General features: G+C 46.9%; 2 protein-coding genes across 2 annotated transcripts; both read right to left on the bottom strand.

The window, feature by feature from the left end:
• Positions 1–4280: 4280 nt before the first annotated feature.
• odad4 (outer dynein arm docking complex subunit 4) lies at positions 4281–11905 on the bottom strand (the record flags this gene model as incomplete). Its single annotated transcript, XM_080010089.1, has 11 exons — positions 4281–4388; positions 4480–4580; positions 4777–4973; positions 5125–5211; positions 5309–5516; positions 5599–5823; positions 5936–6089; positions 6307–6356; positions 6488–6668; positions 6772–6903; positions 11762–11905. 11 exons carry the CDS (start codon positions 11903–11905, stop codon positions 4353–4355), a joined length of 1515 nt encoding a protein of 504 aa, XP_079866215.1. The 3' UTR covers positions 4281–4352.
• A 2189-nt stretch (positions 11906–14094) lies between these two features.
• dnajc7 (DnaJ (Hsp40) homolog, subfamily C, member 7) lies at positions 14095–25111 on the bottom strand. Its single transcript, XM_080009302.1, has 14 exons — positions 25023–25111; positions 22771–22859; positions 21697–21821; positions 20674–20787; positions 20383–20457; positions 19852–19970; positions 19210–19363; positions 18929–19093; positions 17683–17774; positions 17422–17495; positions 16550–16696; positions 15900–16052; positions 14816–14887; positions 14095–14664 (listed from the first exon to the last, which is right to left on the bottom strand). The coding sequence occupies exons 1-14, from the start codon at positions 25094–25096 to the stop codon at positions 14627–14629; spliced, it is 1491 nt and encodes a 496-aa protein (XP_079865428.1). The 5' UTR covers positions 25097–25111; the 3' UTR covers positions 14095–14626.
• Between the last annotated feature and the right edge of the window lie 3 nt (positions 25112–25114).

The following is a 25114-nucleotide window of genomic DNA, read 5'->3' as shown; positions in this document are numbered from 1 at the left end:
TCGCCATTTGAACGTACGAGCCTCGTCTCTGCAATAGCTTTACCGCCACGGTCGCCTCGGCCCGACCGTGGTTTCTGTCAAAGCGACCTCTTGTTTATACGTCGTCGTCCCTGTCCCGGGGAGACGGCCAAAGGGGGTCAACGACGCTGCACGTGGATGCGAACGAGGGCGTCCGTTAGGGGGGCGTATCCCGGGACGCCCCACCGCGAGGGAGGGCCTCTTAGACCCGAGACCGTAGAAAACAAGCTGAGGAATGTGGGTTGGTCACAGTTGGTCATCCGCGTTCAACAGGAGCTTGTGGCGCCTTTGGCCTAACTTCTACACCTGGACGGAGGGGTTCGGCCGGCGTTTCAGGGCCACTGGCACGAGAGGGGACGCCCCGGCAGGGTCCCCACTGGGCGGGTCAGATCGGGCGGATATGGTGGCGCTGGTGTGGACCGCCGCCTCCGGGTTTGCATTGAATATTTGCACTTTGGTCTAATTTCTTTCACCATTTGCTAAAACCCAAATGCCTCCAAGATGCACAAAAAGATCCGTTCTGCGTCTGAAGGAACTAACTATTATATCTGAAGTCAATATTGCTTTAATTTCTGTCAATATTTCTATTTTATGTTATTTATCCAATAGTGCTGCTGCTAATATTTCAGTTCTGTCAATATTGATTTCTGTCAATAAATCAATACTATTTTGATTTCTGGCAAGGAATCAATGAACATTATGCATGGCATCAGTAGAGTGTTTGAATAGACATTTCGCAATTTTTCCCAAAGGCTTCCGACACAAGAGCTGGACTGAGTTTTGGGTGAAGTTACAAGATCTCCAGGCGAGTCTGAATCACTCTCAAAACGACGTTGATGGCAGGGCAAGATCTAACCCCGGAGAACTCCTCAGCTCACACCGGCCAGGAGGACTAGTCGGACGAGTGAGGGAAGAGAAGAGCTGATCCACGTTTCACCCGCAATGAAGGAGGCGCGAGCCGGAGGAGGTTATGATGTCATCGACCACGACCGCCTTACTGTGAGGCCGAGGAGCAGTGGCTGACCGGAGAGAAGGACCCCCGATCCACCCTATGAACCCTGTCGGATCATCGGTCGATACGAACTGGCGGAAAGCACAGTGCCGAACCTACCGGAAGGAAAGGGTTGACAATAGCTCATATTAATGTTGGGAGTTTAAGAAAATAAAGTTCATGAAATACAGTATCTGGCTCAATTAATAGGGAAAATATCAATGCACTTGCTGTGTGTGAAGCACATTTAGTCCACTCAATAACAAGACAAGGGGGTGGCCATAGCAGGCTATAACATTTTTAGAAATGATAGGAATATTTTTGGGGAAGGCGTAGCAATATACTGTATATACAGACTGTATATGTACAGTATATGTATATGTATATTTATATGTATATGTATATGAATATGTTTGTCTGTCTTCCAGAGCCATGTTCCCGTCAAGGTTAGACTGGACCTGATGCTGCCCAGCATTGAGGCTCTTTGGTTGGAGGTCCATCCTGCTCACTGTAGGCTGATTTCTGTCGGCTGTGTTCGTGGCCCCCCCAAGAGCGGGAGTTCAACATGCAGAAGATGTTATGTTCTGTGCTGGTGAAGGTATAAAACCGATATGGGTCAAGAAATATTTGTCCTTGGTGACTTGATTGGGGGTTGAACAGCGATGACTCGCTTGTGATTTAACTCATTTGGCGAACCAGTCAACTGGAGTGCCTTGCAATCCCGCTGGGCAAAGATCTGCAACCTGTACTGGCCACATATTTACGAACAAAAGTTAGTGATGGTCTGAAGCGGGATCTGGGGTTTAGTGATCATAATACAGTGGCTATAGTGAGAAAAACCACAACTCCCAAAGCTGGGCCTAAAGCACAGTTCTGTAAGAGGTCGTACAGAACGTTTTGTGAGGATGATTTTGTCGGAGATGGAGAGAATTGAGCGGAACCAAGTGTGGGCACTAAATGAGGTGGAAAGAAGCCCTCAAGGTATTTACTGAACTATTTCTGTGTCTGGTCAGCATGTCCATTTAAGAACATTTTCAGTAAGATCGAATAAAGCGTCAGGCGCCGATGACGAATTTGGGGAGTGTCTGCGTAAAGAGACGAGCTGAAAAAAGCTCTGGAAAACTGAAAGGTGGCAAACGCACTGTGTCATGAGATATAAAGCTACGACGTTAAACAGAAAGAGGAGAAAAGCGTGTCATCAAAATTAAATTCAGGAGAGGAAGAATGATGGTAACAGAGCTTGGAAAACCTTGAATGAAATGACGGGCAGAGCCAAGAATAACGCACCTTGGTTCCTTGGGGTTCATGGAACGGTCTTCACAAAAGCAAAGGACATCGCAAACCATTTCAGTAATCATTTTGCAGACAAAGCTGACATGTTAAGAAAGGAAATGGGCCCCCCTGGTGGGAGCGGTGTATCGGCTGGAATAATTACCAGTTTTTGAGTTTCAGCTGCTGTGGATGATTTGGATGGATGGTTACTTAAAGTTGTTTCATTGGAAGTCAAATTTCAACTTGAGTCTGAAGGAGAGGTTATTCCAATATTATATATTGTTATTCCCCCAGATTTGGCAATATGCCAATGTTGTACTTTAACTGATTTCCAGCATGCCCATAAGGCAGATCACTATGTGCACAGCACTGACAGAGACGACCGACAAATGGTTCTTATATTGACAAGAAAATAATGGTTAGAACTGTATTACTTAACTTTAGTGCAACATTTGATATTTTAGACCATAGGCTATTATTAATGAAACTAAGTGTATATGGCAATCAACTGGTCGAATATCTATGTATCCAATCGAATTCTGTCTGTTTTTTAATTGCAGTCTTTCCTCCCCTAAATGCTTAGTGCGGCGTGCCCCAGGGGAGTTGCCTTGGGCCACTACTCTTTTCAATATTTACCAATGACATGCCTTGTGTTTTATATAAGTGCAGCGCTACTTGCAGATGATAAAACTATAAATCAACTAATATCACTGAATTAAGCAACTCTTCAACTGGATATGTGAGAACAGACCAAAAGTATTATGTTCAGACGTGCCACTCATCATGATAACCAGTTGTTCCTGTTACTCAAAGGCTTGGATATTGAAAAGGTTCAGGATGCAGGATGCTGGGTGTCACACTTGACAGAAAACAACATTGAAATTATCATGAAAATGGGTAGAGGAATATCATACATTAGAAAATGTTCCTTTTTTCTTACCCCTGCCTCCGGAGACAAAGTGATACGGATAGTTTTATCTCACCCTGGTTACTGCTCAGCAGTCTGGTCAGGTGCAGCCAAAAAACATCTGTCTGAGCTCAAAATAGCTCAGAATGAAGCTGCAAGGGTCGCACTGCCCTGTCTGATAGGTGTGAGGCAGTGTACGTGGAGAATGCATACCATGTCATGGCTCAGAGTAGAGGATATGTTGGCATGCAATCTCATGAGTTTCTATAGGAATATCTGTTATAGTAAACAACCAAATTGTTTGTACTCACAAATAAATTATGTGACACCAATATAGTCACACAGGCTATTTAGGGATTATCTAGTTCAACAAAAACCCAGAACAGATACAGTGTGCACATCTGTAACGTATAGAGTCATCACAATGTGGAACAAGTTCCCAACTACGATCAATGAAGCACATAGTAAGGCAAGTTTTAAAAGACTAGTAAAAAACACATTAATAATTACCCAAACGTTAATTAACCGACCTGAACAACGAAGATGGAAGAGATCACAGATCTCACAGAAGCTCCAGTAATTCATTCTGGACATCGAATACCCGTGACCGTGCTGTTGTATGGAGGTTTATTATTTATTCGTTCATTTATTTATTTATTTAATTGTATTTTCATTTTATTTTATTTTTGATGCGTTGTAATGTTTGGTTTTTTACTTGACCGGTGTCTTGAAGATGTTCTTTTACCCGTGTTACGTCTTGTTTTATATGTTATGTTTTCTTGTGTGGGCCCCAGGACGGGTAGCTGCTACCTTAGTGGCAGCTAATGGGGATCCCAATGAAGAAAAAAGAATAAGTGACGATCACATGTTAATAACGTGTCATATATTGACAAAGCCCGAGGTAAGTGTTTCACCAGCTTTTATTATCTTCAGATCAAAATAATACAATACTCTTTCACACTGGTTATAAGAGTGCTGCCGTAGATTACTCACTCACTCAGGGGAACTCAGAAGAACATTCCGATAAATAGTAGAATATCATATTACTATCACACAGACCATTACCATGAATAGTACATTTTTCTCATCAGACTCTTTTATAGAATGCCGTTTACATCCTGTGACACTTCTCAAGGAGCATTCTGGGAAAACACGAGAAAACTCTCACTGCACCGAATTTTGCCTCGCCATGTTCAGGGCCTGGAAGAGAGACAAATTGGAAGCGTCAGTAAGCCAGGAGAGGAACGTCAAGACGAACAGAACAGACTGAGTGTTAACACCGAGCGAGGACCTTCTCGATGGTGTCGGTGGCGCAGACGTCTCCCAGCACCCGGGCTCGGTCCAGGGCCCGCTCATAGTGGATGACGCACGAACGGATGTCCCCCAGGTGAACTGAGACGAGAGGGACCGAAAAAAGTGGCTGTGAGAAACGGTGACGTCGCCCTCCCCGACATCAAATCAAAACAGCAAAGTGGCTCGACGCCTGACGAATGAGCGCTAAAGATAAAGGGCCGCGCTCGGCAGCCCCGTTTGTGCTATTCAACCGTTCACGTTCCAACCCGAAAAGACAAAAGACGTCAGGATTTACATTCCGACTGCGCCACCAGAAGATTGGCGTTCAGCTGCCATTTCTCGTCCTCAATTTCATCAGCCGCCTCGAGGGATTCGCGGGCGTATTCGGCCGCCTCCGTGTAAAAGTGCAGCTCCAGGTAGCAGCGGCCGATCTCGAAGAACAGCAGGGTCTTCTCCAGGCTGTCGTGGATGAAAGGGATCTTCTGTTTCCAGCTGAGGCCAAAGAGAGAGAGAGAGAGAGAGAGAGAGAGAGAGAGAGAGAGAGAGAGAGAGAGAGAGAGCACAACGGGTTTCACCTCTGACGTGTGCCCGCCTGCCACAGCACACGTGCGCTCCACAAAAGTTTATACTGCTTCCCACTTACACCTCGATGGCTTCTGCCAACCGTCCTGATTGGACGTGAACTCGGCCGATGTTGTCCAGGGCGTTGGACTTCACGTCGAGGAGGTCGCTGTTGATCATGAAACAGAACGAAAATTTAAACGACCTGTTGAGCGCCCTCGGCGTCTGAGGAGAGGTACGGCTCCGAGGCGCTGGGCTCCACTCACCCCTGTATGGCCAGCTCCAGGTCTTTCTCGTAGTGGCTCAGCGCCTCGCACATCTCCCCCAGCTCCATCAGGGCGTTCCCCATGGCGCAGTGCAGGTTGGCCATCACCTCATTCTTGTTGGGCAACATTTCCTCCGTCCATCCCTCCACGGTCTTCATGACGTCCTGGGCGTCCTCCAGGCTCCCCTTGGCGTCTCCGGAGATCAGAGCTGGGCAGACAAAAGCGGCGGGATCAGCGCTCAGGGGTCCCCCCCCCCACCCGGGCCAACGGGGTGAGGACGCCTCTCTTACCTCTGTCGATCTCCCTGAGGCTCTTGAGCACGAACCGCGCCGGGTCGGATATGGGGCGGTGGGAGCTCTTATTCCACTTCTTCTGCATGAGCTTACGAGTCCTCTCCCGCGTGTAGATCAGCTTCTGCTGGCGCCAGAACTCGCTGCGAGTGTGGAGGTAGTTGACGCAGTCCAGGAGGACGTCGTGCACCCTCTCCCCGCACTGCATCTTCCCGGTCGTCAAGCCTGATAACCGGGGAAACGTTCAGACCGCTTAACACGAAAGACTTGACGACAACGACAAAGGTGAAAGTCAAACCTGACGGACGCCCAGGGTCTTAAGCCGGCGCCGCCGTACCTTCGTCCTTCAGCAGCTTGTCCAGATACTCCTTGTCGCTGTGAAGCTCTCCCAGCAGCTGTTTGGCCGTGCGCTCGTTCTTGGATTTTGTGGATTTCTTTTGCTTCATCTCCCGCTTCCTCCTCAAGAGGCTGACGGGCTGCAACATCTTTGTCTGTGAACAAGGATGGACATCGTGACCGGCATCGATACCAAGCATGAGCCGCCCTGATCTACGTCGGAAGTTACTTTGCAGCTTTGGAGAGGAATTGGTTTCTGACGGCGCTAGTTGTTCCCGAAAAGTCACTTTTTAAATGCCAACCTATTTCTGTGTGTGTGTGTGGTTTCACGTGTCATGGTGCGTTCGACATTTTAGGGAAGGTTTTGCTCACATCCTCGCCCTTGGAGGCAAACAGCAGCTGTCCTTTGCTCTCCAGCTTCACTGCGGGGACATAACATTGAGATTATATTATATGATATGACAGAAATGCTGAGAGCTTTTTCTAGTTTTTTTTCATGTTTGGATTGGCTTTTAACCAAATCAGCAGCATTTTCATTTTTGAACCAGATTGCATTTCAGTGAATGGGAGACTGACGTACTGCCCACTGAGTTCTCTATGGCCTCCTCGGCTTTCTGGATTCCGAGTCTGAACTCCTGCAGCTCCGGACGCAGCTTGTGGCCCCGGTGGTAAAACACCAGCGCAAACTCAAAGTCTCCCTTGGTGTACAAGGCTTCGGCCTTCTGGTACAAACCCTGGGCAGAAAGACAAGATCATTCCTTCCCTTAATACACCCCCTCTCGTTCTCATTGTGTGTTCACGTTTAGTGCAATGTGTCGAGGTAAGGCTGCGTTTCACCTTGACAAATTTCTTGTCCTGTTTGAGGGCGGCCTCTGCATCTCTGAGAGCGTTGTCGCAATCCCCCATCCTCAAGAAGCATTTGGATCTGGAAACCAGGCAGGTCTTGTCTTTGGGCTTCTGCGCCAGCGCCTTAAGGAGGATTTACAGCAGGTCACGTGTCAACCTTGAACCTGGGCCTGTTTGAGATTGACTGGCGGAGAGCCATAGAAATCTAGAAATAAACCACAAACTGAATCGATATAATTATAAACTCCACTCATTACAATAACGTGACAAAGGCAAAGCTGACCAGCAGGTTATGGTTTCTCCCTGTTGGGTTAAGTATCCCAGATCAGATTTATACAGATGAAATCATTAAATAACGCTATAATCAGGTCTTGATGTGTATGTATGTCCGAGGTGATAATAAAGTGTGGACTGGAGCCGGGTGCGGGCTCTGGGTCAGGCCTCGGGCGGTAGTTTTCCGGTAGACCCATGAAAACTTCTACAACAGACTAATACTTCTTCTTACTAATACTGGGGATGTTCAAAAAGTTGATATATTGACCTGTATTGTCTACTGCTGTAACTACACCAATCAGCCACAACATTAAAACCACTGACAGGTGAAGTGCATAATATTGCCCATCTCCTTCCAGTGTTACCTGTCAAGAGGTGGGATATATTAGGCAGCAGTGAACAGTCAGTTCTCGAAGTGGTTGTGTTAGAAGCAGGAAAAAAGTGCAAGCACAAAGATCTGAGCCACTTTGACAAGGACCAAATTGTAATGGCTAGACAACTGGGTCAGAGCATCTCCAAAACGACAGGTCTTGTGGGGCGTTCCTGGTACGCAGTGGTTAGTACCTACCAAAAGTGGTCCAAGGAAGGACCACCGGTGAACCGGAGACAGGGTCAGGGAAGCCCAGAGCTCATTGATGCACATGGGGAATGAAGGCTAGCCTGTCTGGTAAATTCCCACAGAAGAGCTACTGTAGCACAAATTGGTGAAAAAGTGAATGCTGCTATGGTAGAAAGGTGTCAGAACACACAGTGCATCACAGCTTCCTGCTTATGAGGCTGCCTACCCACACACCAGTCAGAGTGTCCACGCTGACCCCTGTCTTCTGCCAAAAGCACCTACAATGAGCACATGTGTGTCAGAACCGGACCATGGAGCAATGAAAGAAGGTGGCCTGGTCTGATGAATCAAGTTTTCTTTTACATCATGTGAATGGCCGGATACATGTACGACATTTGCCTGGGGAAGAGATGGCACCAGGATGCGCTTTGGTAAGAAGGCAAGCCGGCAGAGGCAGTGTGATGCTCTGGGCAATGTTCTGCTGGGAAACCTTGGGTGCTGGCATTCATGTGGACGTTAATTTGACACATACCACCTACCTAAACATTGTAGACCAAGTACACCCCTTCATGGCAACGGTATTTTCTGATGGCAGTGACCTCTGCCAGCAAGATAATGCACCCAGCCACACTGCAAACATTGTTCAGGAATGGTTCAAGAAACATGACAAAGAGTTCAAGGTGTTGACTTGTCCGAATTCCCAAGATCTGAATCCGACTGAGCATCTGTGGGATGTGCTGGAACAACAAGCCCGATCCATGAGGGCCCCACCTCGCAATTTACGGGACTTAAAGGATCTGCTGCTAATGTCTTAGTGCCAGATACCACAGGACACCTTCAGAGGAGTCCTTCTTGAGGAGTCCATACCTTGATGGGTCAGAGCTGTTTTGGTGGGACAAGGGGGGCCCAGACAATATAAGGCAGGTGGTTTTGATGTTGTGGCTGATCGGATAACTGTATGAATTAGGGCTGCCCCTAAATTGTCGACCAAACGTTAGTCGACAAGAAGTCTTAGGAATTTTAACAAAACAAATGTTTTTTATTTGGGGGGGGGGGCAGCCCCGGGAGGCAGCGAGGTCGGGGTGGAGGGGCGCTGTGAGGCCTTTGGTCATCCGGGGGATGCCGGACAGGGATCCCCGGCACGGGACAGGGGGGGTGCAGCGAGGCCGCGGCCCTGGGAAATATGCCCGATGACAGGTCCCTAACGAGGGGACGCCGACACCGGGAAAACAATCTCCCATACGCCACATTTCAGTGCAAGTGATGTCACTATAAAATTTAAATGTGTACATTAATAAAATAATAATAGGGCCTAATTAGTTTAACCGATGTGATGTTTAACCAGTGTAATTAACAGGCGGTTCGCTTTGTGCGCGCAACGCTTTAAATCTAATTGATATTTTAAAGGCTGACTGGTTATTAGGTTTTATATTTATCTGTAATGGAGCACAGTGTTTAACAATGTTAATTATAACATTATTTCTCAGCCCTGGAACTCAAACCATTTTCTGATGCCCCAAAACATATATTTAAATATCATAAATTAGGGTACTAATAATGTAATGGGTACAATACTAATGGGTTGAACTGACAACTATGAGGTTGACTAGGAAAATCGAGTTGGGGGCAGCCCTAGTATGAATGGTGGGTGTTGATGCTGCGTAACTTGTAATGATAATATACAGGATTATGCTGTAGCCTATAGCCTATGTTGTTCTGTCTTATAATGTGCTGTCTAGTTATCGTTCATTAAAATTTGTTGCTGCGCGTCAATACGGCTGATTTGTAATTGTTCGGCAGCTTGTGAATTCTCCAAGTCGACGTCAAACACGTTTTCAAATAATCTTTACAAAGGGGACGTTGTTCACTGTTAACAGTGTGAGTCGCCCTGTTGCCGTGACGTCAGGTCTGTAATCTCGGCAAACTCCGGCCACGGCGATCTGCCCCGACATTCTCAATGGGAATTCCGACCTCAATTGACGTTCCTTTAAACTTTTCCAAGTGAGAGGTCGGGTTTCTCGGAATTCTGACTTCATTGCAAGGTTTTAGTGGTTATTATTCGGAATTTGGCTCCTAATTTAGCAAATTAGTAATTCATGTATTAATGTTTTGATAAGCAAATGTTTTCATCTATTAAAGTTGTGGCTGCTAATTTATTCATTATTTCTGTTTTGAAAGTTTCGGCTGCCAATTCAACGTCCCAAACTTACTGAGGTGAAGCTTTCTATTGCCTTTGTATACTTCCCTTTATTGAGGAACTGGTTCCCTACGGCCATGAACGTGCAGAATTCACACGAAACTTCACTGTCTGACATTTCTAGAGGATATGGTCAATCACTTTCAATTTGGTCAATTTAATTCAGTCTTTGAAATGGGCCCCTCAGTTGTCTGGTATCTGATGCTGCTTGCGCGTGTACTAATATGTATGTGACTTGTTTTCCTTCAGTGTGAACTGGTGCCAGACACTTCACTTGATATTTGCTAAAATGGCCGAGAAGCTCCCAAAGCGCTCAGCTTTATAGATGGGAATTGTGATGTCACAAAGACAGGTGGGGCATAGTGGGGAATTCCAGTGATCTATTTACGTATGTTTCCACGATGACTGGGTTTGTGCTTACAGATAGATACTCCGCCACACTCTTATCTCCCCTTTGGAAAGCTGTTGGACAGAATGTGGTAAACTATCGGCCGAAAAATGTCCATAAAGTTACGGCACACCGGTCGAGATCCAGCCAGTCATTCAGGAATGACCCGTGGACGACGAGTGCTTCTTGGACACAAGTCGGGACCTGATCCACCCCAGCTGGGTTGCTGGGCAGGGTGGTCTGGTGTTGCAAGACCCAAAAAAAACACTTGATCACCACACCTGATGTGTCCAAGTGCATCAGTAGATGCATTTATCTGCTATCCATCCATCCATCCATCCATCTCATGCCTCATGCACTCAAGGTTTCTGACTTTCACCACCGGGTCGTTTGGGGTATTTTGTCCCTTGCCCGTCTTGGGGCTTTTGGGTTGGGGGTGCCTGGGTCTGTTTGAATACCGTAACTGTGGTGGAGGGCTTCGGAAATAAAGCCGACCGCACTCAATTACATCACAATAACATTACAAAACACAACGTGATGGTTCTGCCTGTATCACACATCAGGTTCACACGGCGACACAACGAAATACGCAACACGTACCATAATATATAGATGTGAATTGCATTCAATTTGTTCAAATTGACCGACTAGACCATGCCCGTTCAAAATGTAAGACTTTCTTTAAGACATTAAATGGTGAGACGAGTCCTGTTTTTCACTGTGGGAGATGGGGCTGCCGGTTGTAGCCACACACCGGGGAACGACAGTTATGAGGAATCAGTGGCAGAGCCCTGAAGCCCCGCCCCCCCGCTGGCTCACGGTTTATGGCTTATTAATATAAGTTTATTAATATCATACGTGTATAATATATACGCGTGTCCAAATTGCACGTCCTTGGGTCCCCAGCAATACACCCGCCAAGTGTGAGTTAGATCTGATGAGCGGTTGTCGAGATAAACTAAGGACAGACAGACAAACAGACATTCCCTCCTATATTTAGATAAAGGTGCAGTGCGTAGAATTTAGTGAAAACCTCCCCATGGCGGTGCAACATGGGCGATGCAACATGGCGGCGTCCGTGGAAGAGACGGTGGCCGCGAAACTCGCAAACAAGCGCGAAAGGCCCCGAGAGCCAGCGTTTGGGTTGTCCGTTCTGGGCTCCTGTAGAAGAAACATGGCGGCGCAACATGGCGGCCCCCGAGGAAGCGTACCCGCTCCCCCTGTGTAGATAAAAAACGGCTCGTTCCAAGGTCACGATCCTTATTTCCATGGGATTATACACTAAGTTAAATACACCTGTGGGAATGACACTCCATTTCTGTCAAGTCCGCTCTGTAAATTCTACACCCTGCGCCCTTTGAGCTGAGAAGAGAGAGTTTATTTTACAAATAGAAGCATTTTTCTTTCAAAAATGAATCCAATGACTTTAGTTCGGGAAACAGCGTAACGCATTATGTGCACCGCTCTCGTTTCTTGAACCTTCAACACGGTATTGGAGTTTCTCCCTTCCAGTGTATCGAGTCAGGTTTTTGGGGCAGCTGGCTCCTGGGCGTTATGAACTCACCGCGGTGTAGCTTTCCACCGCCTTCAGGTAAAGTCCTTTATGTAGAAACTGGTTCCCCACCGCCATGACCGTGCTGAACGTGTTCGGTCCTTGGTACAACGTCTCTTCGGAGCCCGGCGTGTTCAGAAGTTGGTTTTTTAACATCTTGGTGTTTTGTTTTAAATGTTTTATTTTTTTTTTTTGCACCTCCGAACCGCCAACTGCACTGAAAGCGCCCCCCCCCCCACGGCGTGCCCCCGAGTTGTCCGGTATCTTAGCAACCGGATCCAATGCTGCGTTCAAGTCCTGTGGGAGAGCTGGCGACTACGGGAGTTTTCTGTTCTGGTCTGGTCATTTACGGCAATCTACACGACATTTGTACATGGCATTAATAGTTAATTAGCAGGGGATAAATTCAAATCCAAATGTATTTAAGTAACCTAGACAATTTTTGTATAATAATTATAAAAAAAATATATTTTTTTTTTACTTTGCCCGCTTCATCTGTTAATGAAATCATTGGAATTCACTGTAACATATAAAAACACAAACATGTATTCATTTAGTAGTTCTCCGTTCATTGAAACATCCATTTCAGTGTAAAACGCGTTGAGCTGATGTCAAACACTGAGGATCAAGGCGAAATTCCCACTTGACTTCCCACAACGCCCTCTAGTGTTCAAACAGCCGAGCTCGAGAGCAAATCCTGAGCGAATTACTGCACAGAGTCTGCATAGTAATAATAAAATAGAATTCCGCGCCTTGGCAATAAGCGTAAACGACTTCATTTCAGCTCTGACAATTGCATGCAGAGCAACCCTTTCCATATTTTATTCCCTATGAATTATGTGAAGAACCCAGTTTGGTTCCGGCAAATCAAGACAGCGGCAGGAGCTCGGGGGTGGGGGGGGGGGGGGGGGAAACTCCACTTTATTTACAGAGCTGATCACGTCCTGCGGTCGTCAGGAGACGGTTTCACCTTTAGAGCGAAAAAGAAAGGAGAAAAAAAATACCTGCACAAAGATGAAGACGCCCTCCTTCCGTACACCAAGCACACCCAAGTTCAACAAAGACCATCAAATGCCAGAATCAGCAGGGAGAGGGGAGGGGCCCGGGGGCCCAAACGGAAATCCATGAATGACCTTTGTTTGAATCCTCCGAAAACACAAATACAGATATGCACCGATCTGTAAGTCAGTGCACGTCAGAGACCCACTTCGGCTCATAAATACAGCAAGACCTGGTGTCTCCTGGAGGAACAGGGAGAGCGTCCTCATCTCAAGGCGGTGCTTCCAACAGACGGCATTTACAATAAATATACATATCAACATAACAAAAAAAAACCAAATGGAGAAAATAGTTATTAACCGCCGTCACAGACCAACACACTACATTCCAGTGTACGATGCGGTTCAAACGGTGGATGGTGGCGGGAGGGGACGGGGGGAACGGGATGGGGGGAGGCGGCGAGGGGGTGACGGCGTCCCCCGGCGCCTTCTACCCTGGACCGGGCTCGGGCCGCCCCACGCATCCTCCGGCCCTGACCGTGCCCGTGTTTTTTTCCGGGAGCCGAAGGACCCTGTAAAACGCTTGTTTTGGCGCGGGGACGAGGAGACGGGGCGTGTCTGAGAACGGCCGTTTGGACGATTATTTAAAAAAAATAATTTAAAAAAAAAAAAGCAACAAAATAAATAAATGGCGCTTTCCCATCGCAACCCGACCCCGAACCGAGTCCGCCGTGCGTCGCTTTTCCGCCGCGCAACGGAGCCGCGAACTGGAGCGTTTTCCCCTTTTTTTTAAAGTAAGAGGGAGGAGCAAAAATGTTTGCGAGCGGCATGGCTCTACAATTATTATTTGAACCGGCGTTTTAAGCGTTGTGAAACTTTTAAGTTACCTGAAGACGATCTGTACACGAAAAAGTCATTAGAACAGAGTGGGCGGTGCTGTACATTCATGCGACACAACAGTAACAGTAACATAACCACAACCCATGGCAACAAGGGAGAAGTCCGAAGTGTTTGACTGTCCTCGACTTCATTGTCTGCGTTTAGTTGTAATAAGTTAAGTGTAAGATAAGCTAGTTTAAGAAATACAGAAAGGAAGAGATTAGAAAAAGGGATGATGGAAGGCAGAAAACAAACCGGGATCTTCGGGGCCGTGTTTTTTTTTCCCCTGGCAAGTGCGGTCGACCAATCGGCGGCCTGCAGCGTCTCTCTGGGCACTGGGGCGGGGCTCGGTTGGCGGACGGAAAGAAAAGCAAAACAAAGCGGTTTCGGGGGTTTCGGCGGTGGGAAAAGCGCCAACGGGGGGGGCATTGTTTCTCCAGCTATCGAAACGGCCGCCCCCCTCGTGGATTAACTGGTGATTTATTTTTTCTTAACTAGATTTAGCGACGAGCGAAAGGGAGGTTTTTTTTTTTTTTTGTTTTTGTTTTTTTTAACTTTCATGCAGAGGAAAGACCTTCGCCAGTCCAACAGCTGCACATCACATCTCATATTCTGTCACTTCATTTGGCAACGTGAGCTTCTCTCTTACAAGTGCAAGCCGGCTGAAACTGTGCCCCAGCTTCAATTAGAGAGAGAGAGAGAGAGAGAGAGAGAGAGAGAGAGCGGGGGGATAAAACCAAATCCGGAGACGGGGTCGGCTCTGGGCGAGGCCCCAGACTCTCTCCCAACACGGGCGTCTTTCATTCGCTGCTTATTGTTGTGGGGAGGTCGACGGCTGCACTCATTCATTCAACAGGCCGATCGATAGCGTAGGTGACAGTGCGACCTTGAAAAGGTCAAACTGTAAAAAGGGGGTGGTCGAGGCGGGGCGGGGCGGCGGGTGGGGTCAAAGGCGGTCGAGTCCTGATGTAGAAACTGTTGCCGGGCAGGAAACCTCCCATTAACCGAACTGGAAGAAGAAGTTCCCTGGTCCGGACGCTGTAAAAAAAACAAAAAACAAAACGACGACGACCAGGTAAATGAGATCAATGTGCGAACACGACGTAAAAAACAATTAAAACATTTCGGGTAGAATTTTTGCTGAAAACAAAGAGGTGGATACCGTGTCCCAGGGCATCGGGGTACGTACATGAGTTACCTTCGAAGCTAAAACCTCCGGGGCCGCTGAAGAACGCCTTGAAGATGTTGTTGGCATCAAAGTCTGGGGAAGACGCCAAAAAGACAAGGTTTGAGGAGAGGACGTTTTGGGGATGCTTGAAAAACACCTCCTTCATTTCAACAATCTAGCTTTTTTTTTTATTGGTCTCGAAAAGACAATTCCGCCAAAGCTCAAGACGTTCTCCCTCCGGTTGTTTTTGGAGTGGACGTGGAACGGGAGAAGCCTGTACTGGGTAAGAGATGCCCGAGCAAGATCACAATGACCAAAACGAACGAGGCGTCGAGAACAACAGCTGCAGAACCTAACGCCCCAGGAACCTCCTGTTCACCACGGACATCTGTAGAAGAGCATCAAAGTCACCACTGCAAACCACTCTCCGAAGTCACCTCAGAGACTTTGCACTGAGCACTATGTACGATGAATTCTTTGTACATTCATTCATTCATGCCTCCGTTCGATCTGGATTTTGGGAATATAGAACTCCTTGCTCCAGTTATATCAGCATCACCTGTAATTAAGCGTTGCGCGCCTTTTATGCCACGGTATGAACTGTGTTTGATATGACGTTGACATTTGAGATTAATGGCGACGGATCACAGGAACTTTCCAATTAATCGTGATATTGATTTATAAAGTATTTTTATTTATTATTATTATTTTTTATAAATACCGTTTGGCAGTATAATTTATAATTTATTTTTATATTGTTTGACAGCGCAGTTAAATTTTTTTTTTAAATATTGTTTGACAGCGCAATTATTATAATTATATATTTTTTTAAATATTGTTTGACAGCGCAATTATTATTATCTTTTTTTTTTCATATTGTTTGACAGCACAATTATTTTTTTTTTTATATTGTTTGAGGGCGCAATTATTATTATTCTTTTTGAAACTATTGTTTTACAGCGCTATTTTTTATTTTATTTCGATGAACGACTAAACTGAACGTCGTTGACAACACTGTTGTCATTATTATTTTTATCATTTTTTTTTTTTCATTATTATTATTTTTATTATTTTATCATCGTGTGAGCAGTGAGGCGTCCCTCACCTCCCATGTTCATGCCTTCCTCCTCCAGGTCCTGACCGCTGTCGTAGCGAGACTTCTTCTTGGGGTCGGAGAGCACCGTGAAGGCCTCGCCCACCTCCTTGAACTTCTTCTCCTCCTCCTTCTGCACCTCCGCACTCGCACCACTGTGGCGGTCTGGGGGGGGGGGGGGGGCACCGCACGGACAAATAGTGAAACCGTCCTTCCATTTATCCTTTCATTTCTGCAAATCTGTGGGAAGTCAAACTGTACAGACGACCAGTGGGGCCGATGCTTTTGGATGCAGGGCTAAAAGTTTTCAAGGTCCTTTCTTTTCCTTATCATCATTTTATTATACAAATCAGCGTGGCGGATTCATAGACATCGTAATCTTGATGGTTGCAAAATAATGACTTCATTGTAAGTGGATTTTAGGAAAATAATATACCGTCAAATCATGCATCCGTAAGTGGAAGAAGTTGTTTCCAGTGTAACACAGCATGAAACACCTTTGTATTAAGATAGATAGGAGCTCACATAAGAAAAATAGACAATAATAATAATAATAAAAAAAAGGATAATATGGCAATAAATCATTGAATGAATAACAATCCCCTTGGGGAAACCAGGAAACATCCAGGGAGAAGGAAAAAGTCAAAGGAACGTAAAAAGACCTGGGTGGTGCATGAGGGCCCTCTTGCGATACGCCTTCTTGATCTCCTCCTCCGTGGCCTGCTTGTCCACGCCCAGCACCCTGTAGTAGTCTTTCCTCTTGCTCTTCTTCAGCTCCAGCTGCGCGTTCTTCAGGAGGTGCTTGTGCTCTGCGCGGCCGACATCAAAACAAAAGCGTTAAAAGAAAAGGGCGGCACCGGGGAAAGCCTTTTCCATTGTTTTTCTCTTATTCGGCGGCACTTCCTGCATAACATTACATTTCGTCATTTAGAAGACGCTTTATCCAAAGCGACTTACAATTATTCAAACACCGACGGACGCAGCCATCAGGAGCAATTAGGGGTTAAGTGTCTTGCTCAAGGACACTACAGCATGCTAGCAGGAGGAGCCTGGGATCCAACCAGCAACCTTTAGATTACTAGATGACCAGCTCTACCTCCTGAGCTACCGCCCCGCATAAATACGTCGGTTCCACATCCACCCGCGTACAAAAGCCCGATCCTTGCTCTGAACGTTTGAAGCACGTCTTTGCGACTGAAGCTCTTTGTAAACAGGTCTATTTTCAGAGGAAGAACCCCCCACCTCTACTTGAACTACAACGCTCACTTCGTTCTCTCTTTTCACTTTCTGTTGCCGACGCTAGCTGGCAGTTATGGCGAGGATTGAGTGTGTTTTATCGCCGGCTGCCATGGCAATGCTAACGACGTCCCCCGTTTTCTATGGGCAGACGGAGGGGGAAAGAGGCGACCTCCGAGCGAGACACGACGCAGAGTGGCTTGGAAAGCGACGGCAGCGACGGCAGCGACGGCCGCTGAGCTCCGGCGTCGCCGAACGAGCCGCCGACTCCGTCAGATCGGGTCAAATCGAAACTTGCCTTTGGTTTTCTCTGTGTGGTAAACCTTCTCGTAGTCCCGAACTGCTTCTTCATACTGCTCCGTTTCCATGTAGCTGCAACACACACACACACACACACACACACACACACACACACACACACACACACACACACACACACACACACACACACACACACACACACACACACACACACACACACACACACACACACACACAATTTGATTTTTTTTATCTACTTTCAATATCAAATTGGAAATTAAGAGCCCAAATCATCTACCACTGCGCTCTCCGTAGATAGGCCTTGATGTAGGTCTCATCCAGCTTGATGGCGTTCGTGCAGTCTTCAATAGCTTGTTCTAGTTTTTTCAGCTTTCAAAAACGGGAAAAACAAATAAAGAGAAACAAGTGTTACCACGGAAGAACAGGACAGAGGAGGGGTGCAACGGAGCCGCGCCGTTGCCGCAAAAAACAAAAACAAAAACACAAAACACAAACAAATCACCTTCAAATCCTCCACGGGCTATAAATGCAGTGAATCGGCAGCGACACTCTATGAGCGAGGCGGGCTGGGAAAAGTGTTGAGTCCGCTCACAACTTTTGTCATTTCTTATCAATACAATCACAAAATGTAAAAGTCAAAACGCTATGCATGATTCCCAAGTCACCTTCCAAACATGTTATCATAAAATACTAATGGTAAAGTTATTCTGTCGGTTGCAATGTGCAGCCTCTGACGCTAGACGCTTAAGTTGGGAGGCAGCTGGATTCAAGAAAACTCAATCACCAGAAAAACCTTGATTTATACAGAGTCAAAATGAATGAATTGCCAATAGGCCTGATCTCTTTTCAACCTGCTCTCAAGTATCTTCCAACTACAATTTTAGGAATTGGGCGTCGTGTTAATGACTGTGTTAATATCCCAACACACCTCAAATAACCTAAGAACGATTCGGCTGTGTATTATTCACACTAATTATGACACACACATAGATCAGTGAATTGGAATATTTTCATGAAAATATGTTCATTAATTTTAATTAACGGAAGAAAAAAAAAAAAAAAAAAAATCATCCTGCTGGATCGAATCCCACGGCCCGTGAGCTACATCACTGACAACCCTGGATGAGAGGACCTCTCCGAACAAATTATTTATGTAATTGTTTTCTCATGTATCAATTAGCACGGACGTAAAGCGAGAGAGAGAGAGAGAGAGAGAGAGAGAGAGAGAGAGAGAGAGAGAGAGAGAGAGAGAGAGAGAGAGAGAGAGAGAGAGAGAGAGAGAGAGAGAGAGAGAGAGAGAGAGAGAGAGAGAGAGAGAGAGAGAGAGAGAGAGAGAGAGAGAGAGAGAGAGAGAGAGAGAGAGAGAGAGAGAGAGAGAGAGAGAGAGAGAGAGAGAGAGAGAGAGAGAGAGGTAGTAACCAGCTTAGTGTTCTGCTGGAAAAAGCCTCCATTTCACCTCCAGTCAGACGGTTCAACTCGGTGTTCAACAGAGCGTCGTGATCAGCTCCCTTCCTGCCGCTCACCTTGGAGCCCACGGTTCCCCGGTTGCAGAACAGCTTGGCGTTGGTCTTGATGTTGTTGGGGTCTATCGTCAGCGCCTCCGAGTAGAGCACGTACGCCGCCTCGTAGTTGCCCTCCTTGAAGGCCTTGTTGCCCTCCTCCTTCTTGGCCTTCAGCGCTTTGGCGTTCTGGGGAAGAAAAGGACGGGGCCTTACAGACGGGCCGACCGACCCAACCCACCCACCGCGCCCCCGCGTTTCGACGCACTCGGCGGCAAGGCGGGCGCCGGGCCCGCGAGACTCACTCTGCAGGCGAGCCGCGCCTTCTCGTGGTCGGGCGCCATGCGCAGCGCCTGCACGAAGAACTGCACGGCCTTGTCGATGCAGTCCTCGTAGTAGAGGCAGAGGCCGCGCACGTACAGGGCGTCGCCGTTGGTGGAGTCCATGCGCAGGATGTCGCTGAACGGACGAAGCAGAGGATCAAAATGGACGTTGGCTCACGGTGTTGGGAGATGATACAGACGACATCAGATTGTATTAAGGGGATTAAATATAAGTAAAACGCACACTCTCTTGGAGGAAAGACTGTGAGAACGGGACGGCAGCTCAGGAGGTAGAGCTGGTCGTCTAGTAATCTAAAGGTTGCTGGTTCGATCCCAGGCTCCTCCTGCTAGCATGCTGTAGTGTCCTTGAGCAAGACACTTAACCCCTCATTGCTCCTGATGGCTGCGTCCGTCGGTGTTTGAATAATTGTAAGTCACTTTGGATAAAAGCGTCTGCTAAATGACTAAATGTAAATGTAAATGTAGAAATAAGAAAACACCCTCTGAACTCATCAAAACAAAACACACGGGTTCAATATTACAGGCGTAATTCTCCCTCCCCTCCATTTTGGACAAAGTTGTTTTTCTTTGGCCCCATGCTCCGGCTTCACCTCCGCCTCTCACCTGGCGACGCCCTGGGCCTCGGGGTAGCGTCCCAGCAGTGCTAGGCACTCCGCCTTCAGCACCTTGAAGCGGTGGCAGGCGGCGGCCGCCTCCAGGGCGCGGTCCATGCAGAACACAACCTGCCCACAACCACAACCCAATGAAACTTCAATAAAATGACATAACGAACTGATAGAACTATAAAATACATTTTAGTTTGCTTCCTGGGAAAGAGATGAGAATACAACTTAAAAAAAAGGTGTAAGAATCAGATAATAATGACAAAGTAACATGAAAATGCCCAAACGTAATTTAGACCATATTAAAAACCAACATGGTTGCCATGCGCCCTCTAGTGGACTAAAAGCTGCATAACCGTTCGTTCTGACGCTGAAGACTCGGGGTATTGAGTTAAAATGAACAAATTTACAAGAAGAATTTACAACTGCCTCCTCCCCAGTCTGTATGTACCTTTTCTAATGTATGAATTTGCATGGACATAAACGGAGAGGTCATAAACAACTTATCCATTACGTTTGTAAACTCACTTACCATCCTAAAGTCGCGCTTTTCAAATCCGATTTCCGCCATCTTTTCATACTCCAGTATGGATTCTGCGCTCTTGAGCTGAAAACAGAATGTGTGTGGGGAAAAAAAAATATATATATATATATATATATATATATATATATATATATATATATATATATTCCAAAGCTGTTTTACACAGTTCAATATGCTCATTCAGGCAGCTGTATTTTCCCGAAATAACTAGAAATGTACTCATTGTGAGCCCTCAGTACTAAGAGCTCTCCCACTCCACTCATGGTTGGGTTGACAAACCTCCTGCTGGGCGGGGCCGCTGTCGGGTTCCAGCTCCAGAACCCTCTGGAAGCAGCGGCTGGCAGCCATGGCGTTGCCCAGGGAGAGGTGGCACTTCCCCTCCCGTAGGTGACCCTGTGGGCAGGCGGAGGAGGACAGGTTACATACTGCTCGGATAACCTGGAAGTAGGAGTTAAAGTTTTATTTACCGACCGGTCTGTGGTCACTACTCGCTGAGTGTTGTGTGTTTTGGGCGACGGTGCGAAATCATTTCAGCGCTGGTGTTCGCTCACACGTGGAAGGTAATGAAATGTGGTAAATACGGTCTTCCCGTTCCAGGAGTGTTTTTACTGTTATTATTACAGGATTTATTATCTACAAGTAAATTATTTACACACAAAAAAAAAATCCAGCTTTTACTAAATGAAGTCCCATAGCAACAGTGATACATGCAGTGGGGACGCACAGGTTTTACTGGAACAGTACGGAGTAAGGACTTGGACAGTCCCTTCAGTCAGTCATGTTTAAAAATGTAGTTTCATACATGTAGGAAACAAACGGAAATGAATACATCTGACAATAAATCTTTGTCTCTAAAATTCTCTCCGTTAGGTTTATACTTTTCATTTTCCATACAAGTAAGAAACTAAGGAAAGAAACAAATCAAATTATTTCTCTATGGGATGATATTATATATTGCTTTATTAATATCACAGTATTTGCATATTGAGTGGCAGGTACGTACGGGGGAGTCCGAGCACCTGCCCCATGGACCCCACGGTGCCCTTCTTATCAGGCGTGCTTTTCTTTTCTTTTTTTTTCCCCTCTCCACCCCCGCTAATTAACGCTGATTGTTTGTAGAGAAAAGCACCCATTCCCTCCATGACAATTTCCTTCCTTTTGAAATTAAAGCCTAAAAGTTTTAGTCTGACATCACACTTTCGCCGTTTAGTTCAATGTGACGCCAGTTTAATCACTTAACACAGAGTTTTGAAAAGATGATACTGACGGTGCATAGTTCCATACGACAGTCATGTGTCCTACCTTCATGAAGGTGTCATCTAACCGCACTGCCTGCTGGGAGTCCTCCAGAGCTTCCCGGTAGCGGCACAGCATCATCAGCGTGGCCGCCCGGTTTCCATAGTAACTTGCATTCTTGGGACACGTGTCTGCGGGAAGAGCCGAGAGCTAAGCGACACGGACACACACCCGCCGAGCTTTTCCTCCCGACTTCTAATCAGATTTCGATCCTCCGGCCGCGTCAAACCGGGACGCTTCACGCCTGGCGTTAACATTTGAATTCCGCGAGGGACGATGCATTCGGATCGCCACGGGGACGTGGTCGTCAGCGGACGTGAAGGTAAACGAGGAGCTGGCTAACTCCAGATCCAGAGATCCGCCGGCCCTGTTTTGGCTCCAGCCCAGTGAACCGCCGTCGGTGAGCGGTGGCGGCTAATAAACAAACCCAACCGGTCGTTTCAACATGACTTTTACTTTCTGAACCAGGAAGTACAGTCTCTAATGAAAAGCCCACCCCCCTGTCCAAAATCCGTACTAGCATACTATGTAGTATGCAGTACGAAACCACAGTGTGTACCAAATAGTACTGGGAAAGTACTGGGATCACCTACTGAGTCTAGGCGATATCGACAAAATCATATATAAAAATATGTTTTTACGAATACTTCAATATTGTTAATTTGGCGATGTTTCGAGAGAGAGGAATTATTTCAGAATCAATCATTGGTATTAGCAGGAAGAGAGTGGTGCCGATTAGAACTGGAGCTGGAACAGTCCGTGAAGTTCGGAAAAAGTGCATTACTTTACTGTCATTCAGCCTCAAAAACGACATTCAACTGTATCACATGAACCAGGTCCCAGATAATATCTAGTCTCACATATAAATATCATACCAAGCCAACACCGCCCACCACGTTGGCAAGTGTATCCCACAATTCACGGTGAGGGCGAGACGTCGGTTCAAGTTCCTCTGCGGCGTCGTCGTCGTTAACCCCGGACGTGCTGAAGGGAAGTGAAGACGGCGCCGTGCGGCCGACAAGGCGTCTGCCTTTCTACTCCCGCACCGGAGTACGTACTCTGCAGAACTCCATCCCTTACCTATGGCCTTGGTGTAGTAGTTAAAGGCTTCGGAGTAATCCTTCTTGATGTAGTAGGAGTTGCCTTGTTCTTTGAAGCCCTCCGCCTCCCTGCGCGAGAAACAAAAAAAACTGAGAAAAGGCTTTTTTTTTTTTTTCAAAAACAGTCAAATCCAACTGGATAGAATATGACGTAGAAGTCCAGCTGCATCCACCCGACCAGCGCTATGTTGTGTGGGGGAGGGACGGCCGCTCCATGGTGTCACACGGTCAAGCCTCACAGACACCGGCCGATGGTCAGCGTGCGCTTGGCTGGGACAGTTATTGAAAGGAAACTTCGACACCATGTTGGACAGAAGCACAACAACATGGACACCATGTTTGTTTATGCTGTCGCAACTTTCTCCTGCTGCTTGTTTACAAGTACTTCAACGGCTGCAGGTCCAATACATCTGATTTACTGTCAATGTAAAGCATTCAAGACCTCTTAGGTGATCTGAGAGCTGTGGACTATAGTACCACTACTGAACTACCAATGTACTACTGTACTACTAACTGTACTACTAATGTACTACTACCTGTACTACTATATTACTATTAACTGTACTACTATTGTACTACTAATGTACTACTAACTGTACTGCTACCACTGTACTACTAACTGTACTACTAACTGTACTACTACTGTACTATTAACTGTACTACTATTCTACCACCACTGTACTACTAACTGTACTACTACTACTGTACTTCTATATTACTACTAACTGTACTACATACTGCTACTGTACTACTATATTACTACTAACTGAACTACAGCTTACTACTAACTGTACTACTACTACTAACATACTACAAACTGTACTACTACATCTGTACTACAGTACTTCCAACTGTACTGCTACTGCTGTACTAACTGTACTATGACTGCACTACTATATCACTTACTGTACTACTACTGTACAACTATATTACTACTAACTGTACTACTGCTGTACTACTGACTGTACTGAGAGTAAAGACTTAACATGGAGAAGCCGCGTTTAATGACTACGCTACACGTTGTTGGAACACACTTCCAGAAGGTCCCAGGCTTTTAAATCCTGCTTCCACTGAACAATAATCTTCCTGTTTTTAAATTGCTCTTTAATCCTTTTTTTTTTTTTTTTTTATCCTCGTGTTTGTCTGTTTTTCCGATTTTCACTCCTAACTGTGCAGCCACGGCCCTGCCGAGCTTCTTGTCGGGTTTGAGTCCCAGCGACCTCAGCAGGTTGCGAGCTTGGGTCCTGTCATGTTGAAGTACGTCCGCCTGTTTTTAACCCATCTGTGCTGTTATCGTGCAATTCTATCCGTTTTTTTGGTTGTTGTTTTTACTTTTTCCTCCCTGGGCTTTTACTCCTCTTTTACTTCCACGCCTCGTGTAAGGCACGTTTGTACCGACTGTGTGTAGGGATCAATAAACTTGCCTTACTTGGTTCTTACGTAGTCGCCTCTTTTGCTATTTCGCCCCCCCCAAAAAATGTGTTGTGTTTTAACAACGAGCCCCGTGGTGCTTGTACCGAGAAGTCACACGGCGCGAACGAGGAGACACAGGCGGGCACGGCAGTGGAAAGAGGCTCCACAGGTGTTTGGGGAGCAGTTCAACCGGGGTGGACGGGCACAGTGAACGGAGGGGATGTTGTGCTAAACCCGGGATGGATGAATGAATGAATGAATGGACCGACGGACGGAAGAATGTGATCCAAATATAGTCGCCCGCCCAGCCAGCGGCAGCCGCTCTGTGACAGCCCCCCACATGGAAGTAAAGTGAGAGCCAGGGAACATATGACACCATGCCCCGGGCAACTGCGTTCTTTTTTGGAAGCCTTGTCGCGCCTCGCATCGCGGTGCCAGAACGGCGAGCGGTGCCAGAGGCTTAGCAGCGACCACCGCCCCCCTCCGCCTCCGCCCCCGCGCCCCCGGTTCCTGACCGTGAAAACCCGGTCAGATCCGATCGGCTGCGACCTCAAAATCCGACGGTCTACGCGGCGCGATGAGTCCGAGCCGGGGACGCGGGAGGCGGCGACGGCAGCAGGCGGAGGCGGCGAGCTAACCCGGCTACACGCCGCTAACCCGGCTACACGCCGCTAGCTGGTTAGCCCCCCCCCCCTTTTTTTTGTTTTTGCGCAAAGGAAAAATATCCGAACGAGGCGTTTAGCTTCGTTGACACCGGGCGGGTTTTCGTCGCCAGGCGTTGAGCTGTCACCGCGAACGCAACGGGTAAAGCCGGCGTACCTCTCCAACTCCTCGTCGCTGAGCATCTCCACGTCAGGCTCCATGTTCACATTATCACAGTCCAGCGCAGCCATTTTGCCGAGACTGGGTAA

This window comes from Zeus faber, assembly GCF_960531495.2.
Source record: "Zeus faber genome assembly, chromosome: 11".
NCBI lineage: Eukaryota > Metazoa > Chordata > Actinopteri > Zeiformes > Zeidae > Zeus > Zeus faber.
Note: the sequence above shows the minus strand (reverse complement) of the source record. Positions and strands in the feature narration are given on the sequence as shown.

Coding starts and splice junctions, on each gene's coding strand:
- dnajc7 (XM_080009302.1), bottom strand. CDS start 25,096: ATGGCTGCGCTGGACTGTGATAATGTGAACATGGAGCCTGACGTGGAG. Junction 22,860..25,022: donor AGCGACGAGGAGTTGGAGAG/GTACGCCGGCTT, acceptor TTTCTCGCGCAG/GGAGGCGGAGGGCTTCAAAG. Junction 16,053..16,549: donor GGCCCTCATGCACCACCCAG/GTCTTTTTACGT, acceptor CCCCCCCCCCAG/ACCGCCACAGTGGTGCGAGT.